General features: G+C 39.2%; 1 protein-coding gene across 2 annotated transcripts in view; it reads right to left on the bottom strand.

The window, feature by feature from the left end:
• The window catches only part of BRF1 (BRF1 RNA polymerase III transcription initiation factor subunit), a 175,936-nt gene that overhangs the window by 32,396 nt on the left and 125,074 nt on the right, over window positions 1–18,466 (bottom strand). For both annotated transcript variants that reach the window (XM_067295078.1, XM_013940837.2), the window contains exons 12-15: window positions 17,669–17,730; window positions 15,298–15,379; window positions 15,145–15,200; window positions 12,988–13,244 (exon numbers count right to left, since the gene is read on the bottom strand). In XM_067295078.1, the coding sequence (XP_067151179.1) occupies window positions 12,988–13,244; window positions 15,145–15,200; window positions 15,298–15,379; window positions 17,669–17,730 (457 nt within the window). The remainder of the gene's footprint in view (window positions 1–12,987; window positions 13,245–15,144; window positions 15,201–15,297; window positions 15,380–17,668; window positions 17,731–18,466) is intronic.

Consider the following 18,466-nt stretch of genomic DNA (forward strand, 5'->3'; position numbering starts at 1 on the left):
GCCCACTCAAGGCCTTGGATCTCAGAATTTCTAGTGTTTCATAATTTAAGACCTGCTTATGTTTTAAGTGGTAATTTCAAATTGCAACCTAAAGATAATGTAAAAACTACATCCTAGTAATCATCCAATCTCAGAAATGTTCTCAGTGAATTCTCCTGATGATACAGAAATAAATGCATAAAATCTTCATTCTCCTCCAACAGCTATTTAAAGATCTTTTTCTGCACAAGATATATATATAAAAATCCAGAATTTGAAGATTACTGTGTGCTCAAAGACAAATTTTCTACGTTATTTAATTATATTCGTATTCTCTTTAGTTGAACAAAATATGACTTAGTTCCCCACTCCTGGATGAAATACAGGAAGCACCTGAAAGCGTTGATTCAGTGAAAACAGCAAATCTTCAAAACAAGTTTGGGCAAATGAATCACGGAGTCAGGTTTCCCATCTATCGTGTTACGAGATCTGCATTGTTTTTCCAAGGCAAAGTTTGGAGATTGAAAGTCTGACCTAACAGCAACATGGCTATTGCCGTACTGCTGGTGCCAGCGGGTGAAGGCTCCAGAGCAGGCAGGCTGCTGTGGCCCCATAAATCACTCCAAAATACAATGGGGCTCCCCGAGACAATAGCGGCTACGGTTCCCTTTGATGTTAAGGACTTTCCTAATCTCTGCAGGTTAGATTGAGAGAAGGGCAGCCAGGGTCTGCAAAGGTCAGCAAGATGAGGTTTATTTTTACAGAAATAGGCACCTTCCAACCAAGACCGCTCTAGCTAATAAGTCACTCGATACCTTTTTACCATTCTCAGACAGCACTTTGCATTATACAGAATTCATGATTTGTTACAGCTTACACATGCCACACTTTACACTGGACTCAATTTACCAGCTAGAAAAAAAAATAGTGGCCTTAAATCCTTCATTAGTACTTTTTCTTTTCTTCCCTTCCTCACTCCCCAGCCTCTCCCTTCCCTCTACTTTTTTTAATGGAACAGAATTAAGCATTATAATTCCATGCTTTTAGAGTTGATGAATAAGTATTTAGGTTTATTTTCATGAAATGCATGGCACAGCCTAGCTGGCCATAAAGCATCACTGCATTCTGAGCTGTAGCTCATCAGAAGCATTCAGAAGGAAGAAAACCGTCAGGACGTGTCAAATACAGATCAAAACTGATAACTAAATTTTGCCCATATAAAATATTTTTGTGGTTCTTAAATTGAACATTATGTAGTAAGATCAACAATGTTTGCAGACCACCTATGCACAATACTAGACTGACTGAAAAAGACATATCAACATAAATGTAAATGGATTCTATAAAACAGTAAATGTGTGTACATTTATAACACATTTCTCAATAAGAGGCCCATTCGTTTACGTTTGGTATGCACAGAGCTCATTTTTTCTTGATGTGCTAATGTAATATTTTACGTTAGTTGTATACTATTCCAGATACCTCTGTTTTGGTTAAGGTTACTTTTCTAATCCAATTAGAACAAACTATTTTGTTCCCTCAATTCTTTGCTGGTGAAAAGGAACAGGAATATTTTAAGAAATACTGAAAAAATGAAAATACAGATAGATGGATGAAGTGTAGCTTCTATTGCTACAGGAAGTTAAGGAAATTTTAGTCATAAGTACTCTGAGCTGTTAACCCATGATGAGACTGAAGTTGCTTCAGCAAGCTCCTCTCTTCATACTTTTGGAGCACACATGTTCTGATCTTAAGAATAAATTATATAAAAACTGACAGGAAGACCTGACAATTTTTAACTTTCCAAATTGTCTAAAGGTCAAAATCACATTTGGATTGGACCAGGTTGGAGGAAAACAGAGCTTTTATTTCACCAAAGCATTGGGAACATTTCAAGAGGTGGAGCAGAGTCCATATCACAAATGAACAGCTCAGCAATAAAGGTCGAGTTTTGGCACTACTGCATCACCAAGCAACATTATGGATCCTAATCTCCTAAACGCCGTCCAGAGGACAAGAAAGAGAAGAAGAGACTCCCAGGCTACAGCCTGCTATGGGAATCCCCTGAGAAAGCCCACGCACAGCAGGCATCAATCAGCGACACCACCCACCCGAGCTGCTTTCCTGCCCCTAACGTTCCCCAAACAACCTACACAAACGAGTTAATCTTTTCCTGCTCTGTTCCTATCAATTTTTCCGTAATATTTTTAAAGCTATGAATAACGTGCAAACATCTTCAAGACATACTATATATGCACATCAATTTTTTAAGCCAATATTGTTTAATAAAGACTGCTTGCACGAAGTTCATTTGATAGGAAATGGAAGAAGAACGAATGTCTAAACCACCTTCATCTAAGTAGCGCCTTCAGGCAGAGAGTTAACTGTTAAAGTTACTTACTAAAGAACAAACTGGAAGGGATGCTGCCTCCGAGAGCTGCAAAGCAAACTATGTTCACCGTGGTTTCAAGGCTTAATGTATTGTAATAATCAGTCATACATTATATAATACCATAATTTCAGTCTTGCTTCTCTTCATCTAATGATTTGATTCACTGTTGACTTTAATCTCCGTTATTAATTCATCAGCTGACTGATTGATTAAACTATAGCTTTAATCTGATGATTGTGCTGCTCAACTTCAACAACAGTAGTTTTATTAGGATTCTAAATTATTTTGTTTCTTTATTATTGCACGATCAAATCCATGCAAAAGACTTTTTTCTATTAAAACTGCCGTCTCACCACTCTAGAAAGACAAAGGCAACCTGACAAAATAAATAAGCCAGTCACTTTGTTCAGCTTCCAAATTTGTATGCACGACCATCATACTTCAGCTCTCAAAACAATGAGATGAAACATACTGACTTTTTTTTAAAAAAAGAACACTACAGCATTTGGCATATATTTCTTTCACATAAATATCTTATCTAAAATCACTTCTGAAAAAAGGGAGAACAGGCTATTAATATACGCCCAATAATGCTGCTCTGCATGGGACCTTAGAAGGATTCAGTGTCCAGGTATCTCACAGTAGCCAATCCAACAAGGTTATGCTCATCAATTTTGAATATAAATATGGATTTCGAACCTATCATGTCATGCTGTGGACTACAATAGTTTTATTGTATCCTTTCACTCCCAGCTATGACAGTCCTGTTGGAAAAGGAAGGTTGCAGACAGTTCACAGTTTGGGATGGCTGCTGAAGCAACCGGTGCCTTTAAAGCGCTCAGGATGGAAGGTTCTTCAGCTGCTGTGCGCTCGGGAGACGGGCTGCAGCTCCTCAGGTCCACATACATCATCCCCTACTCTGTACCTTCCCCTCCTACCTCTGTAGCAGCACAGGCTTCTCTTCCAGTGTCAAACAAAGTGGAGGGAGAGGAAAATGTAGTAAAAGTCAGTGGTTTCCCCCCAGCACTTCTTTCTGGTTCACAAAGAAGTGGTCTGCATCAGAGCAGAGACGGAGAGCTGTGGCTCTAGAGAGGACAGGCAAGTTTTCTTGGTCCCTGCAAATCCTAAGCATGGCAAATAGGTTGTTTAGTCTATTTTTGTGTTGGATCGGAAGCAGGGGAAAATGCTGGGCAGAAGTTTCTGACTTACAATAAATTGGAAATTCAGCAACAGAAGAAAAAGTTAAATTTTCTGCATATATCTTCCAAGGCCACGTTTAAAAGTTATCTCAGTATGTTTCATCCTATATTTAGTAACAAATGCAGCAAGGCAAAACTGAAATCCATCAGCACAACAAAAACATCACTGGGTAATGGCATAGCACTTACGTAAATGACTAAGTTACAGTACACCGGCCAATTTAAAGCTAATTATGGAGATCCTGTTAAATATTACGTGAACAAACAACATAGTACCTCAAGTTTTATAAAAAACTACTATAACTTTCCAATACTTTACCCAGCTATAGTCAAAAACTGCAATCATAACAACTTAATGACTGCCAATTATCTGGACTGGTAATGTATGCAAACATCAAGAAACAAAATGCTTAATTTGACTGCTTTCCTGGTTTGGGTATTAGTTTTGGTAGAATAACATATGCCATACTGTACTGAGAAAAAGTTAACTTTGTTTTGTTCCATTTCCTTCAACATTTAATGAATATTCACTGAAAACTCAACTTCATTTGTAATCTAAAACACATTAGACATACACTTTGTTTTCCATTAAAAAAAAAAAAAAGGAGCAAATATGCACATAAATAAATAAATAACTACAGATCAACAAACAGACCCTGCTGGACTAGGGTCAAAGGAAAATCAGTTCAGCTGGGGAAAAACAAAGAAATAAATCAGAAAAACCTGAAGACTACCAACTCGAGCACTTCACAGCATTCAAGCACGCTCAGCTCTGACAGCAGGATATGCCCCTTTAGGTTCTGATAACGAGAACCGTAACACTTTCTGTTTCTTTGTTTCTTCCCTCCCCTCTCGTCGCCCAAATCACACAGGACTACTTTTGCTAGCACGCTGTTAAAGTTCAAGAGACTGTGCATACGTATTTATATTAAGTCTCACATTAGACATACTGAGTACAATTTGAAAGAAAAAGATCACAGAGCATTTTTTTATAATAAACCTGAAAATGAGAGCATAGTTAAACAAGAAGCTCTCAATACAACTGTCACAAAATTATCTTCTGGGCTAAAATTGCTCCTATTTGGTCCTAAACGTGAGATGAAATTATTTTGGACAGTCACAAAAGTCCATTCTGCAATTTTGTGCTGCCCAGCTGACCTCGCTTGGAATCCTACGAGGAGACACTTTTCTTGAGTGGGAGGCGGAAAAGCAATATCCAATTTATATTAAACAAACAATAAGGCTACTGTAAAAATAAGACTTGGCCTGTGTGTGGGCCACAAGGTCAACCCAGATCAATGCCTTTGGGGTTTTAAATTGAAAGCTTTCTAATCATTTGGGGTAAATGGAACCAAGCTCTGAATCCAGCAGAAGCTCGTTATTGCTGAAACTCTTATACAACCCTACATGTTTCTTCACCCTATCTTGAAGAGTTTATTTATATATATTTCCCAAAGATTCTCATAAGACTAAATAAATGACAACATGGGAATATTTCTCTGCAGTCACAGCTGACCATGTTCCTTTATGCTCACACTAAACTAAATTTTGACAATATTTAATGCCTGTACTATAAGACTTAAATGTACAACTGGAAATGATTTGTGGCATCACCGAACTTAGAAAAATTGTTAATTTGCATTGAGAAGGTGTTTTCAAGTGGTTGGCCTTATTATTAAGATATTCCAGGGGCTTTTCTCTCCAATTATATTGTACAGAGTGAAAATGCACGCAGGTTTGTTGCGGGTACTGGAATTCTGGTATTTTAAATTCCAGGACTCAAAAGTAAGCAATTCCAAAACTGGGGTTTTAGCAAAAACACTCCATTTTAATATGGCAACACATTAGGAAATGTAAAACTTCAGTTCTATCAACTCACTGGAAGAACAGGCATGAAAGAATGGGAAACAATTCTGTAACTCCCTTCCTACAGAATAAAGAAAAGGACCGAGGGCCACGGTCACAAAGGAATGAGCTTTTTGGTAACCTCACCTTGATGAACCGATTCTGCATGACAGAAAAGTGCAGAGCTTCCATTGCAAGTGCTTGCAAACGATTTGGGAGTCAATGGCAGAAGCAGTTCCTACAGGAGAACCACGAATATGCTGAGATCCTGCAGGCTGAAGACTTAATCTGTGCAATCCAATAGCTGGCAAGGAGCTAATTTCTGAACTGTACAGAACATCTACCTGATGCGATTCAGAGTTCAATGCAGCTGTATTTTCAGGGTATCAAGCCCATTAGATGTGAAAGAAGAATGCTATTATTCATACTGGGGTCTGCAACATTTTGGAGGATCAATCTTCAAAATAGCTTCAGAACAGTCAGAATAGACATCAAATCCTAACAAATACCCAGCGCCTGTAAGGTTGGCTTTGGGGAACTTTTTTTTTTTTTTTAAATAAAATAAAATAATCTTTCCTTTTCTTTCCTTCCTTCCGTCCTTCCTCAGTTAGTATGAAAAGATATTAGAGGGAAAGGAAACCTGCTCTACCTTTCCCCTGACAGTGTGCTGCTTTTCTCCCTCCCAGATCTCTTGGTGGTGCCTGGCTAACTGGGTATGCCTGAGCGTGTGATGTTAGGCACAGAAGGAAAGACAGATATTCTTTCCTCCTGTGTCCTCCTTTAATGAAGGGGGAAAGGCTGCTGCTCACTAAATTTTAGCAGGCAGACATTAAAAACATTTTAAAACATGTTGGGTCAAATAAATTTATTTCCACTTCTTGCCTCTGATTTATCTCCTTACTACAAAAGGCTTCTCAGCCCATATGAACAGCAGTAACCTGCAGCATTAGCCAGGTTACACCACTGCTCCAGGCTTTACACGATCAACTCCTCAAGCCAGCTGTGAACAAGCACATGCATGTGTCAGCCCCTTTCAAGGTCATCTGTGAAGCTCTCCCCTGTACGACTATCTTGAATAAGGCAGATGCATGACTTGAAAAGCAGAAGCTTGGAAGTGTTTAAATTATTTTTTCTTGGCTTTGTTTTTTGTAAATAAAATACTAAACATAATTTCTATAAACTTGTTCTTCTAAAAGTTAGGAGAGTAAAATATACTGGCAAGATTTATTTTGAGTAGCAGTACTTATCAAATGTCACCATTTTCCTGTTCAAAATCATTAATCATTTTGATTAACCTTTGATTTAAATGATTATATACCACAGCAAAGCATAAGCATACATAAAATTACACTCCAAAGAAATTCTCGAAGCACAGACCACGTAAGAAAACAGTTATGCCAAAGTGCCTTAGAGAATTTATTTACCAAGGACATTATATTCAAACCACAAGCTGATTCCATGGGCTCACGTGGGAAGGTTCACACACGTAAATTCCTACCAACAATCACAATCTAGTTAATCCCTCAGCCACCACAAGAGTGCTTTAAGAGGAAACACCGACCAAAATACAAACCAAAAAATCAATTAAGCTCTAGAAGAACCTCCTAACTACTATCTCAACAAGTACTTCCAGGCCAAGCATCTTCTGTAAGGAATTTTATCCCAAGTGGGAAATATGTGCTAATGTGTTAGACGCATATAAAAAGAAGGCCTGAAGCACAAGAAGAGCCAAGAAATAAAATTTAATATCTCACACTGAGTAGTACACATGAATTCCAAGCCATGTAACAGACTTCAAAGCAGAGAGGGAAAAACAGGATATCAAAGGTAAATTAGACAAAGACCTGAAGGCAATTTTGAAGAATAAAAACAAATGGCGGAAAAATTAAAGCATATAAAAACACGCTTCAGATCCCACCTCAAAGGACCAATTTGTACAGAGAATACATACCAAAGTCAGCACGGAGAAGCCTCTCAAACGCTTCACATCTGCCAAGCACGGGGGCTTCTCTCCCTCTTTCAAAGCTCTGCTCTGTCACAAAAAGCGAACCTGGAGGGGATCCCGGCACGCGCACATCAGCCTACCAGGCTCCCACGTCAGCCGCGAGCAATGAACTTCTACCATACCCACGTCCAAACTTTTTAAACCACCATTTAATGTTATTTTTCCTACTAAAAGGGGTTCTGAAACACCCAGCTCTTTTCTGGATGCAGTGACTCAAAATGCTTTGTAACCAAAGGAAATACCTGGGTCTAATTGCTATATAAGCTAGGCAGAAACATAACAGACTAATCACTTGCATTTTTTTTTCAGATGCCCAGGAATGCCTTGGATTATTTAAAATGAACTTTGTTTCATGCTGTCCTGGATCGATCTAAGTAATCTGGAAAAACGGAGCTCACCCTCTTCCCCTCTGTAAATACCAGTCTCACACTGTAAAATAAAATAAAAACATTGCACATTCAAAGCAAAAACCTGTTTGCTTTGGGTTTATAAAAACAAATTACAAGTGATGGTAAATGTAGCATAAGCATTATGGACATTCAGACTTCCAGCTGAGTTAATAATGTCCAGCAATGAAATGGCCTGTCACGCAGTACAACAGCTCTGTCTGTGCAAACAGTAAACCAAAAAAATAAAATTATTAGTGATCCTAGATGAGAAGGAAACAGGTGTTTGGGGGCTTCTTTCCTTCCTCTTCACCAGGGAAAAAAAGATACAGATCCTGCTGGACATTCACAGTATCAAAAAATGCAATTGAAGAGAAAGTTTTCAGGTTGGAGAAGACCAAGAGCATTTCAGGCCCTCTTGCTCCAGCACCTGAGCTGCCAGGCTGCAAAATAGCCAATAGAGCAAAGCAGCCCGTAGGTGCCGACGGCCTTTCTTCGACATAACTTTACCGAAAATCATCCAGCAAAACCAATCAGATCAAATCAAACTTCCACTTACAGAGCAAAAAGCAGGACATGCAGTATTCCAGACATTCTCTCTGATGATAAAGGGGATTTTTCTGGCGTCATAAGACCCCTTGAAAAGACAAGAAAAATTTAACGGGAGCAGATGCTAATTGAAAGCGTCCTTCCACGGCCAGGAACTTGACCAGCGGCACCAGTCCCCAGCGCTTCGGACGGGCGGTTAGCAACAGCCAGACCTTGTGACTCAGGCGCCCGCACGGAGCCCTACGGCTAAAGGCCAGCGCTCACCAGCGAAAGGCACAGCCCGTAAATGCAGCCGAGACCAGGCAGAGAATCTGGAGGGGCATTTTGAAATCTAACCAAATCTGAAAACTCTACCAAGGGCTTTTGTCATATTCACAGCAAGCATGATTTGCTTTTCTATTACATATGCATATGCTTTCATTCAGAACAACGTTGTCTTATTACAGTGGATTCAGCTGTGCTTTGCAGCGCTGCTTCATTTCTTCCAAGGCAAGTTCTTCAGGAGATTAACCTGACACATTTATTCCCCTGATAATACATCCTGTCCTCTCTGATATCATTACCAATTTCAAGTACATAGCAATAAACAGGCTCAAATTTTTTAAAAAGTAGTGACTTGAAAGGCTTTTTTGTTCTATTTTCATGGTACGACAGATTTCACTTCACGAGTAATGTTATAAAATTCAGGTCAAGTAAATATAAAATAAATTATTAAGCTTCTAATCAAAAGCTTCCAGACCTAAACCCCCTCTTTACCGTACTTGAAGAACTCAAGAGCACAACTCTGTTCTAACTAGAATTTAGGTTTTAAGTAGCTCAAAGTGGCAATTATTATTTTCCAGGAATTCAACATATTATACTTATATGACACCTGTTTCATATGCACAGAAGATATTAGTGAAGATGAACTGTGCAACTGGTAATTGAAATTAAAGTTGCAGCATCTATTAGAGTAACATCCACTGTGCCACATCTCTGTAACACACAGAGAATGAAATGACTTTTTCTTATGAAGCACCAATCTTGATACCCACTAGAACAAAAAAAAAAGGCAGTAAGAAAAGTAATGAAAACTATTTACACAAAATAAGCTTTCTTAAAATTACTTACACTGCCTTTACCAGTTTCCTACCATGTTGACAGATGCATTAAGTACAACCCCAGAATAATTCTGGGAAATTTGTCTTTTTCTTAAACTCAAAAAGTCGTACAGCATTTGTGGTGAAGAAAATTTCTCAGAAATCCAGTTTGCTTCTGAAAATACTGATATATAATATCTATTCATCTAAAAACAAAGATCTTTGCATGATCCTTAAAATAATTATTTGAAAGTACTTTTTTAGCAAAATATCAGAAAAAAGCAAGCAATTCTAAGATTTCAAAATTAGGATTTTTTTATGAAATAATATGCAGATAAATTCTACCATCTTTGGAACCAAAGACAGCTATGTTAAATAATAAAGTTACAATAAATAAAGTTACAATAAATATTAAAAGGGCCATTTACTGAAAGAATATCCAGTTCAAGGATGCTCCCTGAAACATGCTTAGCATTCCAACTGTTTATAAATGTGATGGAAATCAGCAACTTTTACCAAAACTGCAAAATTGGCTTATCATTATAAAATCAGTAAACAAAAGTTTTTTTTTCCCCAATAATGTAACTGATTAATACTCTAACTGGTATTTTTTGCAATATTAAAAAAGGAGAAACCACCCAGAAATTACGCCATGTCTGCCTGGGACAACCTCTTTCTTTAAAGATAATCCAGATCCTTTCCCCAGAAATAACAGTGCACAGTAGCTGATAGCAAGGGACAATTAGAAAGATGGTGATGAAGATCAGCTTCCTATTTGCAGTGCACTACAAACAGCACATGAAGATGATTTCTGGGATGCATGACCAACTTAGCTACAGTATTAGACCAAACCAAGTGGGGTATGTAAAATATTGGCTTACAAATGGAAAGCAATAAAGATATCTCTTTATAAAAAATCTACTGTACTACTTCTTTATCTCTGCTTTAATCACCAAGAACCAGCACTCCTTTCCTAGTCTGTCGAGCACACAGTAGCTTGGTATTGGTACCTTTTAATTGGGATCAGGACTAAAGCAGTAGCTCTTTAAAACCTGACTATAACTCAGCTGAACTGAAGGATTGGATTAAAGCAAGGTGCTACTGCAGTCAGAACAGTTTACCAAATATTTAAGACATAAAGATAAACATGCAGGATTGTAAATCACTACAAACCAAAATGGTTAGCAAGATCTCTGCAAATGCCTCCTGGATACGGATATATTATGGGCTTCATTCATTTTCTAATGAGCAATGCTCAGGGTTTGCATTATTATTAATTGCATATAAATTACCATGATTTTTGTATCACTGGAAAAGTATTTAGCCATTCACCTCTCAGAGGAACAATGCTGAACAAAGGAAATGAATGCAACGGCATATAAGAACAAAGCTGAATACAGAAATTTATGCATGCCATTTAAAAGGCATGGCATTTAGACTACTAGCAAAAAAATCAAAAGTATGTCATAAATCTTTACTTGTAAGCAAAAAAAACCACTAATGGTTTCCCATGTCCTTGATATTATTTAAGCAAGAACACTGCCTGGATCCGGAGTGCAAAATCTTCTTAACTCATGTATCTGCATGTATCCTCAACCTTCTCTGAAGAGTCTTGCTGCAAAATTTTTTGTATCTGAGATCTGCTAATCATCATCAGAGAACTCTGTTATGCATCTTAAGGACGTACTTCAGGCCCTCAAGGGGAAAAATAAACATCCTTTATTACCTGCTTTTGGAAAATACTGATTTGTATTTATTCAGAAACCTTTTCAAGTTGCACCACTGTTAAATTAAATATTTATGGCGTGGTTTTCCAACGAGTTTAACACCTGTTAAGCATTTAACATGCCGCCTTCAACAGGAGCGCCAAGTGCCCAATGCTTCCGAAAACGAGGCCTCGGAGAGACAAGGCAGGGATGGGGCAAAGCAGCCAGACTGTCACCCTTACGGCCTAATGCAACGGGATACTCACCAGCCCCTACTTCCCATCGCACCGTTTCATTCCGGGCAACTGAATCAGAGCCTTATTTTGCTACAAATACCATAAATATGACTCATTTATACCTGTTAAATCAAATAACACCTATGTTAAGTGCTGGTAGTTAATGCTAAACGCATCTTTGCTTTCCTTCGCTAGTGGAAAATCTGTGTGCTTGGGTCATTAGACGTGACCGTAAGGAGAAACTTATACAGGAGACTAAAACCCTCAGTGAGCAAAGAACTGGACAGAAAAGCTGTTGATATTAAGGGTAAGAAGTTGAACAAAGGTGAAGCCATCTGGGTAAAATGCAGAATAAAGAGAGACTAGGAAAAAAACCTGTTACATTACAAAAATCTGTGTCCCAGTGACAGTAAGGCTACACGAGCAGCCTTCAGCTTTGGCTCAGAAGCCGAACGCTACAAATCATGTCGAAATAAGGCTTTTATCCTCTAATGACGCTCACGTCGCTGAGCTGCCAAGGGGCAGGGACTCCCCGTCCCTGCCGACGGCCCCGGCTCAGCTCTCCCACGTCTCCCATGCCGGCCTGAACAGACCCTTCCGCACCCTGCGGCTGGCTGTCGTTCGCCCGCCCCCAAAACCTGCTTCATTTAGGATGAAAAAGGCCGCGCCGCCGTCCCGCTCGGAAACCCCGTGCTCCGTCCCTTGCTCGCTCCCCTGCCCTGCAGCCGCTCTCCGCTGCGACACGCGCCTCCATCTAAGCCACGGCGCAGGGACACCACCTAACATTTCGGAATTAAAAGCCTAAATTTCCTCGTGGCGTAGGGCCTACACTTCTGGAAGCAAGCAGCTATGTCTTTCAGGCAAGAAATAAGTATATAACGTCCAAATAAGAAATTACTATATATGGAGGCTGTTCAGATGATCATCTGATGTGATTTCATAAACTGAAGACTAATAAAACCGTTGAATATTGCAGATAGCACACATCAATCTCCTTACACACTTCACAGCACACTACAAATCTGCCCAGCAAGGCTGAATATTTTACTCATTAAAATAGTAGCTTTCATCACACTATAAAACATTTGCAAATGCAGACGAGAAAACCGACAAGCGTATTTACTGTACAGCTTTATATTTGTGTCATCAATTAACAACAAAAGTTTGGAATAAGACTCAAATAAAAGCTAATCAAAACAGCTAGCTGTCAAAACAGATGGGGACTATATTTTTCAAATCAAGCAAAAAAGCCAAAGCTTTGGAACATTTAGTGTCATGTCAGTGAATACAGACAACTTAGAAAGGAAGGACAACAAATGCCAGGGATATATGAAGAAAAGGTGCCCATGGCTGAAAGATTCACATTTATGAATTTCCACTGACGTCTTTTTTTTTTTTTTTGCTCCATGATGATTTAACTCACACCAAAACAGCCCTCTCATATGTGAACTATAAATAAGGTTCCACCGCAGTGCTGCAGGCAAAATAAATAAAAACAGAGCCCCAGCATTATTTTAGCCTCAAACAAATGTTTCAGTACCTACGTTGCCTGGCTCAGAAAGATACATAGACAGTCTCACAGACAGAGATATAAATGAACAATTGCAGTACCTTTTTCCCACACTGTTTACAGGGTTGGCTATATTCCTACTGGCAATAGATTTTCTTCTTGACAGCTTCTTGGTGTTGGTGCTGTCATCAGTGCTGTCATCCTCTTTCTTTGGTGTGTTACTTCCTTTGCTGTTCAGGTCCCTTAGCACATTATAATTAATTTTACTTGAGATTTTCTTCTGTTCTAACATCTTTTCAATTGCCTCTCCTGCTGTGCTGGCTTGAATTGGCTCCCGCTTCTTTGCAGATTTCTTTGGCTTAATTAAAATATAAAATTAGTGATGTAGACACAAACAAAATTTTTCGGAAACTGAAGGGCGACCTGCAGTTCAGCAGTCCTGCTGCAGGTGCTGCTGTCAGGGGCACAGGGTAGGTGGTGCCGTTCGGCTGAAGCCAGCGCTCCCTGCCCTGCCACTGAACAGGAGCAAGGGATCGCTTTTCTCCAAGAGATAAGTGCGCCCTTTTGTATTTTTGCCAAATGCCCACACGGTTTATTACAAATTCTTTAGCTAGATAAGTGTTTCGTATTTGTATTGCTGCCAGAAAAGAAACACGGGCCATTTCTCACACGTGGAAAAAAATGGAACGTACTCCTGTTACAGGAACTGGGATCCTGATAAGATCACCCAACAGGTAAATAAAGAAATTCCCCCTCTAAAATTGCCTTCAAAATTAGAGGCAAGATGGGTTACTACTCCATCTTCGATAAGTCTGTATCAAAACTACAACAGAACTTTAGATGAGGTCTGAAAGCTGCAAGTGAGAATATTCACCCAGCTCTTCCCCCAAACCGAGAAAGGCCAAGAATAGCAGAAGCAGCTTTATAAGCGTGGACTGGCGTGAATGCTGAGGGATAAGGAACAGGACGGCACGGACGCACAGCGAGCGCAGCGGTGACGTCACCTGCACACAAGAGGCGGCCTCCCGTCTTGGCCAAGCGTTGCAAACCCAAGACTAACATTAACCTTTACAGTCTGATGTTGCACCAACTCAGACAAAGAGAAACGACACTGGAGAACATTTCTATCCATGTCTCATGCCTGGGTAGGTAGACAAAAAAGATCCTCTGTTTCTCATTCGGCATTTGCCTTTTCAAAAGAAGGTTTTAACACCAAGCTCTGCAGGAGATTTATTTTTTAATGGATAATAGCCCCTCTGTTTACCTACGCGGGTCAAGTGCTACCTTGAAATTGGAAAGCACTCTATTAATCAAGCTCTACTCTAGCTGTCAGAAATAATACAGAGTTACAGAAAAAATCCTATGTTGTCAGAACAAAAAGGTGGGTGTCTGGGCTACTCTTCTGTGCCAAAGAGTTATACAATTTTGAAAATTGCTGGTAGAATGCCACGTCTCTGTAAGTGCGGGATGAATGAGAAACTCTAAGGCATAAAACAGTGGTTCATTGTCTGGTTTTGTTGTTATTGCTGAAATACCTAGGGGAAGTAGGAAACTCTGTCTTTCACATTAGTCAAAAAAAAAAAGATATAGGATATACACACTAAAAACTAACATGGATTTTTAGTTGCATGTGGAAGATTGTGCGCAGATTTGACTTGTCATTTGCTCAATTACACAAAATACTAATGCTGTAAATTGTGAATACGCGGCCAATTAGGCTGCTTTAAACTGCTAAACTTGGAGACAGGACATGCCATTTGTTAACATAAATGTCACATTCTTTATGAAAGGTAGAACAAAATATTCCTTCAAGTTACTGTAACAAAGATCTGTTCAGTTCTTCATAAAGAAATCATTATTGTAACAGCCCAGAAAACTACTGAAGTTATAGCAAGCACAAACAAATTCAACATGCACACATTAAAAAAAAATCAGGCATGTCTTAAGAATTGTATTTAAATAAGCAAGCAATTAGGACAGCAATCATAAATGCAGTGAACTAGCTCCGAATTTGCAGTGCAAAGCATTTTCTCGTAATAGTAATTTTTTAAAAAGTTCAGGCAAGAAGAAAGTGTTTTACTCACCACCTGAAAACTTAGAGCCTTGCATTTCAATAACATGTAGACATATAATAAGTTTTGCTGGCTTAGTGGTGACCTGTACCATTATCCCCACACATCCTACATGCAGTTGATCAACAGATGTAATGAATTTCCAGGACATTTTCAAACAAACACAATTAGTACACAGTTTTATACCTTGTGCTCTTTATAAATCCCAAGTTCTTTTTCTTTTGCTATTCTCGCTTCTTTTTCTGAAAGATGACAAAAGGGTAACCGGCATGAAGATTACATAGACTGTATGTTTCAGCAACACTGTCCAAAAGGAGAATTTCAGTCCTATATACTTACCTTTTTGTTCCTTCAAATAATCTGCGTTTTCTTTCATCCACAGCTCTGCTTTTATCTGAGCTTCTGTTTCGTTAAGTATATACTAAAAGGCAAAACAAAGTTCATCTACTTTCAGAAATCAACTTGAAAACCATAGAAAAAAACTGAATTGAAAAAACACTGGCAAGGTTTAGTCACATTTTGTTTTTAAAAATACATTAACAAAGGAACATATAACCAAGCGGCAAGAATCAGAGCATTTCTAGTAACTTCTAAAGCTAGCAGAAACAATGGCATGTTCTAAAACACCAATGGTAGCCAGTGATTTCCAAACTATGATGGGTGACCAACAGCCATCCCGGACTCATTGCAAGTGGTCCATAATTAACCTACAGAGTGGTCCTGTTTCCATGATCTTTTTCAGATGATATGAGAGACTGCCACGACAACACAGTAGTCTGCAAGTAATTCTGCGTGTTGATGGTGGTCTATAATTCAAAACAGGATGGAAACCATTGCTCTGTGCTACCAAAACAGAAACATGTGTCTTCTGGCTAGGTTTCTGTGAAGGTTTAGGCATAGTTATTAAGATTATTAGTTCACTGCCATGGCTGTGAGGATGAAACTGGTTTAGTTTGTTGGTATTTTAGTCCTCCAGCTTTTAGAGAGTTGGGTTCAGTGCCCATATCTAAACTTTTTCAGTTACTTCCATTTAGTTTCAGTAACATCATTAGTATGTGTGGAGCTGAAAAACACACCTAGAACTATTCAGATAAATTACAGACAGAAAGACAGAATGACAGAGGGAGGGAGGGAGGGAGGGAGGGAGGGAGGGAGATCTCCTTCTTCAATTACTTAGGTATAAAAGTCAAGCCAATATTTAGCACAACTGTCCATGAAGCAAAGGTTCTGTAATTCTGATGCTCTTTGGGAATGAGGAACTTCTGCAGAACAGAGAAGACAAATTGGATCATCTTTCATGAACAAGACACTTTAGTTTTACGGAGCTGACCCAAAACTTGTAAATGCTGTTTAAGTGCTAGTAAAACAATTTGATATTTCTACATTTTATATTTTTTAGCCTTCCAGATTTTCTCCAAAGTAAACGGTGCACATAAGGATTTTATGAGAAAAATCGCTCTAATCAAGTAAAAATAATGCAGGGAGGAGTCCTTCCTACCAGGACAAACAAGGCAAACAAAACCGCTCTGCTACTGCTGGTTTATCAGACCAATATTTTCACTGCTTCATCTGCTTCTATTAAAGGCAGGTCATAATAATAAAAACTCGTTTCCTCATAGCTCAGTTATTCATCCTGCTTACACTTTTAGAGAGTTCATAATCTTGGGCTTACAATATTACCCTCTATTGCCATGGAAATGAATGTGAGGTCCTAAAAGCAGAATTATGACCTCACCGCAGCATCTAGAAGGAGGAGAAAATCTGTTTGCTCTTTCCCAGCTTTCATTTAAATTATGGCTCTGTTATATTGAAAAGCATTAAAATCACCTCCGTGAGGTTTCACATTTACAGTCTCCTTGCTACCTCCGTACCAAGTTTACCCCATTTACAAGACACTTTCTCTAACTGCCAGCCTGACCAACCTGCTTTCACTGCTGATGCCAAGCTGAGCCTTTTCCTACTCATTCATCCACCACCAAAAATATTCTGCAGATCAACTTAAATTCTTAGCAATATCTGTGCAACCCCATAACTTTCAAAGACTTAGTACTCCTAAAGGAGTGGGTAGCATTAGCATTAGTTGTTCAAATGACACCTTTCCCTTCAAACCAGCATGTTGACTGGAGAAGGCATCACACTAAGGATCAGAAGAGCTGGCCTCTGTCTTGTGTTCAAGCGTTGACCTGCTGGGTGGCCTTCAATAAGTCATTTTCCACAGCTGTCTGTCACCTATATTCGGGCCATACAGTAAAGGATATCTTTCACTGCCACACAAATAATAATAAACAGAGAAGATGTTGCAGAAACCTTTGAAGGAGCACGGAAGCTGTGCATGCCGTTTCTACAGTTCAGTTTCCATGGCAGCATCATATGTTGAATATCTCTTAATTAAATAATAAATTTAGAGCTACAAAAAAACTTTTAAAAGTCCTTCTTAAGAGTAAAGGATGTTCTAAAATACAATTATTCCAGAAAGAGCAGCAACAGTCCCTTATACATAAAACGGGCAAGGACCACACTCAGTTCACGGGCTTGCATGAACATTGGTTTTGAACTCCGATCGCCGAAATCACTCGAACCTCTATACACACCAAAACCAAGCGCTGCTGGAGTGGAGAGGCAGGGAGGGGAGAGGACAGAGCAGACGAGAAGGGTTTTTCCTTCTCCGGTACGCAAACGGAGCGAGGCGCAGGACGAAACGATGCCTTACCCTATCTATTTCACTGTCGTCAATTCCACTGAGATCTAATTCACCGTCGCCCGTATTCTCACCTACACAAAAGAACACATTTTAATTAGGTGCACGCGCGTTCAGAGTCAATGGCAGTTCAGCTTCGAGGTAAAGCAACACGTAGCAAAGCGACCGTCTTTGAGGAATTGTCATCCTTCCGCTTTCACCAGCGAGGCTTCCCATGTGCCCGGTTATTTTCAGGAGGGGTGCGGGCAGACTGACATTCACCACTCCGAAAAAAGTTACAATTCGGGAAGCGGTATGGCCCTCTTCAGTACCGAAAATCTGTCCGGCATTTCCAGTAGCTTTTCTTTCTTTTTTTTTTCCTTTTTAGTTTACAGCCACACATGTTCGCTGTGAAGCCAGGGAAGCCATTTTAGGACGATGACACCATTTTTCTTTCGTCATAACACGAATTTTTCTGTCAGAGCCCGCAGGTCAAGGAGTCGTCTGTAAATTATGACTTAGAAAATATTTTTGGTTATCAGGGAAGCAGCACGGACCAGTGAATGCTACATCGTGCTGACAGTCCTCCCCTGGCTTCAGTCTTGACTCTGACTTATCATCTGATTTTTTGGAACCACTTAACCCACATCAATTCTGTAAAAAAGATGTATATTAGTTTTTCCATCTGGAAAACAGGAATTATTAAAACATTTCCAAAATTTAAAATAATTTTTAAAAGCTATGAAAGGGTCTAGATATATGCTCAGCATTAATGAGTTTCCTTAATTACAGTTTTACTCTATATAGTTTTATACTTAAGACTTCTGAAAA

The sequence above is a fragment of the Apteryx mantelli genome, chromosome 4, assembly GCF_036417845.1.
Source record: "Apteryx mantelli isolate bAptMan1 chromosome 4, bAptMan1.hap1, whole genome shotgun sequence".
NCBI classification, from domain to species: Eukaryota; Metazoa; Chordata; class Aves; order Apterygiformes; family Apterygidae; genus Apteryx; species Apteryx mantelli.